At 40.9% G+C, this 7,325-nt stretch overlaps 1 protein-coding gene across 6 annotated transcripts in view; it reads left to right on the top strand.

Annotated features, from left to right (window-relative positions):
- ZBTB40 (zinc finger and BTB domain containing 40) overlaps positions 1-7,325 on the top strand; it is an 82,435-nt gene that overhangs the window by 50,904 nt on the left and 24,206 nt on the right. For 4 of the 6 annotated variants that reach the window (XM_028487752.2, XM_028487757.2, XM_028487753.2 and 1 more), the window contains 2 exons: positions 6,134-6,326; positions 6,928-7,085. In XM_028487752.2, coding sequence (XP_028343553.1) covers positions 6,134-6,326; positions 6,928-7,085 — 351 coding nt within the window. The remainder of the gene's footprint in view (positions 1-6,133; positions 6,327-6,927; positions 7,086-7,325) is intronic. The other 2 variants (XM_028487755.1, XM_028487756.2) reach the window with 2 other exon arrangements.

Genomic DNA, 7,325 nt, shown 5'->3' on the forward strand with positions numbered 1-7,325 from the left:
ACTATAATCTTTTCAAATATTTTCTCAGTCCCTTTCTTTTTCTCTTCTTCTTCTGGGACCCCTATAATTAGAATGTTGGTGCGTTTAATGTTGCCCCAGAGGTCTCTGAGACTGTCATCAATTCTTTCCATTCTTTTTTCTTTATTCCGCTCTGTGGTAGTTATTTCCACTATTTTATCTTCCATGTCACTTATCTGTTCTTCTGCCTCAGTTATTCTGCTATTGATTCCTTCTAGAGAATTTTTAATTTCATTTATTGTGTTGTTCATCATTGTTTTATGCTCTTTAGTTCTTCTAGGTCCTTGTTAAACGTTTCTTGTATTTTCTCCACTGTATTTCCAAGATTTTGGATCATCTTTACTATCATTACTCTGAATTCTTTTTCAGGTAGACTGCCTATTTCCTCTTCATTTGTTAGGTCTGGTGGGTTTTTACCTTGCTCCTTCATCTGCTGTGTGTTTCTCTGTCTTCTCATTTTTATTAACTTACTGTGTTTGGGGTCTCCTTGTCACAGGCTGCAGGTTCATAGTTCCCATTGTTTTTGGTGTCTGCCCCCAGTGGCTAAGGTTGGTTCATTGGGTTTGTACGCTTCCTGGTGGAGGGGACTAGTGCCTGTGTTCTGGTGGATAAAGCTGGATCTTTCTGGTGGGCAGGACCGTGTCCAGTGGTGTGTTTTGGGGTGTCTGTAACTGTATTATGATTTTAGGCAGCCTCTCTGCTAATGGGTGGTGTTGTGTTCCTGTCTTGCTAGTTGTTTGGCATAGGGTGTCCAGCACTTTAGCTTGCTGGTCATTGAGTGGAGCTGGGTCTTAGTGTTGAGATGGAGATCTCTGGGGGAGCTTTCGCCGTTTGCTATTATATGGGGCTGGGAGGTCTCTGGTGGTCCAGTATCCTGAACTCGGCTCTCCCACCTAAGAGGCTCAGGCTTGACGCCCGGCTGGAGCACCAAGACCCTGTCAGCCACACGGCTCAGAAGAAAAGGGAGAAAAAAAAAGAAAGAAAGAAAAAAATAATAAAATAAAGTGATTAAAATTTTAAAAATATTATTAAAAATTAAAAAGTCATTTTAAAAAAGTCATTTTTGGACTCAGTCTTGAAACTCCTTTTTCACTTAATGCCTTATAATATCCTAGTGCCGTGATCACTTACTCTGACATGAGATGGTTTGCTGTTGATGTTTAAGCTTAATAGCAAGTCATGCTTTCAAATAGGTACCATTACCCTTGGAAGTAGCTTCCTGAACTGCAGATATAGTGTCTTGTACAGAGCCATCAGTCTCTAGAACAGCAGTTCAGTATATATAAAAATGATGCACTTGTTAAAATGGTGGATTTGTTAAAATGTACACCTCCAGACCGCATATCCAGAGTCTGATTCTTACATTGTGGTAGAGCTTGGGAATCTCCATCTTTAACAAGTTCCCCATGGACTGCTTTTTTGGTATTTCTCGACTACATTTTGAGAAGCGTTGCTGGAGAAATTAATGGCTTAACAAAATTCTTAATGTATGATGGCAGATGTCACAGTGTCTATGCTGACAGCTCTCAGTGTTTTGAGTAGCTGCTGAATACCCATTTCCGAAGTGTTATTCTTTGCTTTCCCCTTGATTCAGCAAATATTTACTGAGCAACTGGTATGTGCCAGGCATTGAGCTGGTTGCTAGGAAAATAAACATAAATAAGACTGGATCCCTATCCTTATAGAATGTCTTGACAGCAAAGAAATCCTGCCACGTGTGTAATTTTTTGGGAAGTGTATACAGAAGTCACCCAACTACAGGAATCCCCAAAAGACTTCCGGGTCGAATGTATTTATTAGAACTGTTCACTTGGAACATCATTCTGCATTTCAGCTACAGTTGTAAAAGTTGTTTGGGGGTTTTGTTTGTCACTGTCCTGTTTATACATCTGTAGCTCCCAGAGAGCTTTGAATGTTTTTTGTTGTTGTTGGCTGTTATTTGGTTCATCATCGTAAATTAAAAAGATGGCTCAACGTTAACTATAATCTGCACTTAGGTGTGTAATTTTGAGGCCTGTTAAGGCTTGTGAGTGATATTCTGATTGAGATGGACCAGCCTGTTCCTTTTCTTAAAAACAGATATGAGGTATGTACCTGGCCTGGATTGCGTTAAGGGAGGACATCATGAACCAGTGTCCTGATTATTTTCTTTCCTGAGATAAATGATGAAAGGTGGCAAAGCCATTCCCTGAGCAGTGATTGCAGCAATATGAGAAGAACCTGGGCAGCTTGAATTACGTGAAACCAAAGCCAAAACTGATTAAGGAGAAATCTCTTGGGTGCCGGGATGGGAAAGTGGCTTCCCCTTGTCTTTATCTCAGTGTAGTATCTCTTACCATTAGAAAAAGCTGATACTGACCTAAGACTTTCTGGCTGAGCTGAGTAAAACCTGTATTTAAAGGCAAAGTTGTACTTTTTTTCACCTTTTATGCTAGAACTTTTAATTGTCTACTTGCTTTATTCCTAGCCGTGTCCCTGCTTTTAATTAATTGTGTAGATAGCAAGGTGAGTGTTTGACCAGAGTAAGGAGATAACTTTTTCTACTATTGATTTGCTTGCTGTTTGATCCACTTTTCACCTAAAGTTCTAGAAAGACTCCCAAAGCTGAAGACCTGGTAGCATCCTTTTTTCCTTCAACTTTGTTTCAAAGGCAAACAACAGTGAAGGCTCTTATGTGAATCTGATGTTTTCATCTGTTACTACTTCAGAGGTTTGTCAAGACCTGTAGGTCTGTGTTTTGTGGACTGTGTTCACTGACACAGTATAGGGTAACCTTCTTGAGAAGTGAGTGGGTAGGGTTCACTTTACAGGTCTATGAGAGATGAACTTAAGTTGTTTTTTTCAGATCTCCTCTCAGCTAATTATTAAATCTAAGATATGCAGCTATAGCTAGAAGGTCTGGTGGTCTTATGGGAAGGGAATTTCATTCAGTTAAACAAACATTTATTAAGCACCTATTGTATACCAGTCTCTTCACTAATCAGTGAGACCAGGAGGAATGGTACAGATTGTCTCGATGCTACCCAGTGTTCAAGTGATGTTGGTTCTAGTAAGTCGAATAAAGTCCAGTGAAATGGATTTGGTTACACTCAAAGTTTGGGAGATGGAACTGGGTGAAAGGGGTGCCAGGTCATTGGAATGAGCTCAGTGTTTCATCCGGGTATTCTGCTCACTAGCCATGCAAACTTGGGCAAGTTACTTCACCTCTCTGGCTCTCCTTTAAGTAGTCGTAGTAATGCCTCCAGGATCTGATGTAAGGAGTAAAGTAGATGGCAAGTATGCACGGTATCTGGGATGGTATTGAGCTGTTGTGGTCTGTCTCATTATTACCATTGCCTGGCCCTCAGCATTCAGGAAGGCATGAGCGAACAAGAATATAGTGTAACAAAGACAAATCCGAAGGCAGTAGGCAAATGGTTGGGAAAATAAGTAAATTCAATTAAAAGATCTGAGTGTAAGGGAAAGATTAAATGGTTTTTTCACATATAACAGAGGGAAAGAAAACTGTCCCATCTTTAAACATATTGACCTATATTTCACTCATAGATAAAAGTACTTTGAGTACTTCTGTGACCATGAATTGATACAAATTTATTGAAGTACCTTTAACTCTAAGAATCAAAGGAGTGCCCCATGTCTGGTTAAAGAATAAAGCTCTGTTTTGGTCCATTTCTTAGAGTTCTGTTACGTGATAGCAATCAGTGAATTCCAGCCTGTTGCAATATGTGACACCCTTCTGTTTAGTCAGATCCCCTATTTCAGAAAAGGGCTCACTCCACTGTGGAGGCCCAGGCAGCTTAGGGGGCTGGTGGAGTAAGCTACAGCACTGGCTCTGGTGCAGGTCCCCAGTAGGTGCTGGAAGAAAGAGCAGAGAGCAGGGCTTTCCTGGCAGCTGTCTGCTCCCTCCTGGCCCTTTCATCAGCCTACCCCTGCTTCTCTTCCCAGATGGTCACCCTGGTGTCACTGCTGAGCAATGAAGTTAACAAATGTTTTAATTTCACTGCTGAGCAGTTCTGCAGAGGAGGAAACAGCAGAGAGGATAATGAGAAGCACATCAGATGCCACCATTGATGAAAGCTTCTCTTCCCCACTGGCTCAAATGATAATGCCAGACAAATTGGATACTGAGAGAGGTGGATCTGGGGTATTCAGAGAGCTTCGGGGAGAAGAAAACTGGCCTAGGATAGAATGAGATAGCTGTATCAGTTAAGTGCACAAGAGGGAGGGAGGGAGGGAGGATAGAAATGGAAAATAAAGAGGAAGAAACAGGTTTAAAACTAAGGGCATTAGCAATAGTGGGTCTTTATAAGATATCTATTCCTGTGTTGAACAAATTAATCTTAAAATTTAGCACCTTAAAAGAACAAACGTTTATGACCTCATGGTTTCTGTGGGTCAGAAATTCAGGCATAGCTTACCTAAGTCCCTGGCTCAGGGTCCTTCACAGGGCTGTACTCATGGTGTCAGCCTGGGCTGCAGACATGTCGAGGCTCAGCTGGGGAGTGTCTCATTCTAAGCTCACTCACTGACTGTTGACTGGGGATGTGAGTTCCTTGTCACATGGGCCTCTCTATAGGGTACCTCTCAACACGGCAGCTTGCATCCCATAGAGGAAAGACACTGAGGGAGTCCACACATGGGCAAGATGGAAGTCGCAGTAACTTAGCCTCACAAGTGGTGTCCCATTACTTTTGCCATATCCTTTTCCTTTTCCTTAGAAGCAGGTCATTAGGTTCAGCTCAAGGGCATGAAAACCTGGAGGCATACTGGGAACCTGAGGCTGCCTACCTCAGGTCCCTACTGCTGTCAGGGAAGAGGCATTCTTAAGAGATTTTAAGCCAACTAATAAAAGCAAGAAAGGATGAATAAATGTAACCAAAGAGAATTAAGCATTCAACTTACATTTTTATCTCATTTGTTTATTATTTTTAAAATAGAGACAAAATGAGTTTATTTTATGTTCATGGAAGTTACTTATTCCAGTAAAAACTTAATAAGGATTATTAAATTGGGTTTTATCTATGTTTACTTTTGGAGATGACCAAAATTCATAGGAACCTTTTTTTTAAGTTTAACTTAGCTCTCTGATCAGGAAACAAGCTAGAACAAACTCAAGAAACACAAAGTCTAACTCATTTATAATCCTTTTTATTTGGAAGGAGAGAAGAAGATAAAGTCCCTCTAATCAACAATTTTAAACATATAATTACTGTCAGAATATATAATAACTGTCTAGGTGAACTTTGCCAGTGTACATATTCAAGAGATCCTTTTGTGTTGTGTATGTGGCTGTGTGTGCATGTGTGTGTCTAGAAAACCTTTTTGCTCTCTAAAGACTCTCATGAGAAAACTATTTTCTTTTATAGTATTGACACTAAAAAACATCAGAGGTAAGTTGTAGTTTTGCCAAGTAGAAATGTAAAGATTATACATAAGACTATACTCATGAAATTAAGTTTCGATTACCAGATTTTTCATTATTGCTGAAATAGAAATAATAATTCTGCCTTCCAGTTGGCATTCCTCCCATTTGTGTGAGAGATGCTCTGTCAGACCGAAGAAAGGAATGCTAATGTTGTTTATTTTACCCCGGAGTTGTTGATATTTTGATGCTCTAGGTTTTGAAAAGTCATGAAGGGAGTTGGGTTTTAGGCATATGGTGCTGAGACCCCTGGAGGATAAGGCACATCTAACAGACACTGTGGCTCTGGATTGAGACAGAGTTCAGGATTAGTGCACTGGTTTTCAGGGTTGTCTTCATAAAGGTGATAGTTAAAGCTATATGTGTGAGAGCTTTTCAAAAGGAGAGTATATAAAGTGAGAAAAAATAAAGAGTTGAAACCAGTCTTAGGTACTGCTTTTGCTTATGGATTTGGAAGAAGAGCCAGTGAGGAAGGCAGAAAAAGAGTGGTCAGAAAGGTGAGTTCTTACCCAAAATGCTTCAGTGTCAAGAAGTCAGAGGAGAATTGTGCTGCAGAGGTGATAGTACCATCAAATGCCATAGAAAGGTCAAGAAGGTGGGGATCAAACTGTTGAGGGCCCACTTGCCAAATCCAAGGAGCATGGAGTTCTTGTGACTGGCTAATCTGTCTTTCTGGGCACTTGTGTTCTACAGACCATAATGGAATGTCTTGTGGGTGAGGAAGGACAGTCAGCATTCCAGAGGATCCTGGATAAAGTAAGAAGTGAGAGCCTGGATGTTCAGACTGTCGTGTCCCTGTTGAGGCTGTTCCAAGATTCTAATCCCGCGGTAAAGACAGCACTGTTAGACAGACAGCCAGAGGCTGTAGAAGCAGTACAGCCAACAGGTACGAGAAACCTTATCCACCTGAGTGACTGAATTTTATTCTGGGAAGATGCTGTAAAGCTTGCTCCAGTGATACATTTCTTCAATGGCTTAGTTATTGTTAAAGTGATTTTCACATAAATTGTACCTGTAGTTCCAGAGACTGCATGTTAATATATACAAACTGAATTTGAGTCTTCATTTCTACCCCCTAGTTAACTAATCTGACACCTTGGAGTTGGCGAATACCATCAGTGTTCTCCTGCCCTTCAGAAAGCCACACATCCAAATCAGTGTTTTGAGTGCCCACGGTGAACTGGTTTGCTGACAGCACTTAAAGGCTGAAGTTTCTCTCATTTGGGTTAGATACAAAGCAGTGGCCTTGCCAACCAGAGGTTAACCTCTGGCTGGCTCTACAGCTTTGTGTTTCGACAGATACATGAAACATTTTTCCTTTCATAGAGTTTAAACAGAATAATAAAGTACTTTCCTCTCCAAAAAGAGATTCTGCATTCGGGTGCTCAGAATTGGCTGAGAATCACTTTACTATTCTGTTACATCTCTCTTGACAAACCATGCTGTCATTTTCTTCAAATTGACGAGCTCCTCTTGTTCATCTCTAGCTCTTTCTCCCCCAGGGAGCACAGAGGAGGGAAAGACCTTGTCTGTTCTGTTACTAGAACACAAAGAGGACCTGATCCGGTGTGTAACACAGCTGAGACCTATTTTGGAGTTCCTGGAAACAGGCGAGGAGGAATTCCTGACTGGCTCTGAGAAAAGGGTAACTGTCGAGTATCTCTTCCTCCTTTCTGCAGCACTTTGTTTTAAACCTCTTCTGTGACACAGAGCACTTTTTACCTTGCAGTATTTCTTCACATACTACATAGTGAGCACCTGGAAGCTCAGGTTCCTGCTTCATACCTCCGTGTATCCCCTGCACCAGCTTGCTGAGTGCCTTGCATACTGTAGTCAGACAGTACATCTTTATTTATTTATTTATTTATTTATTTATTTATTTATT

The sequence above is a fragment of the Physeter macrocephalus genome, chromosome 3 (genome assembly GCF_002837175.3).
Source record: "Physeter macrocephalus isolate SW-GA chromosome 3, ASM283717v5, whole genome shotgun sequence".
Taxonomy (NCBI): Eukaryota; Metazoa; Chordata; class Mammalia; order Artiodactyla; family Physeteridae; genus Physeter; species Physeter macrocephalus.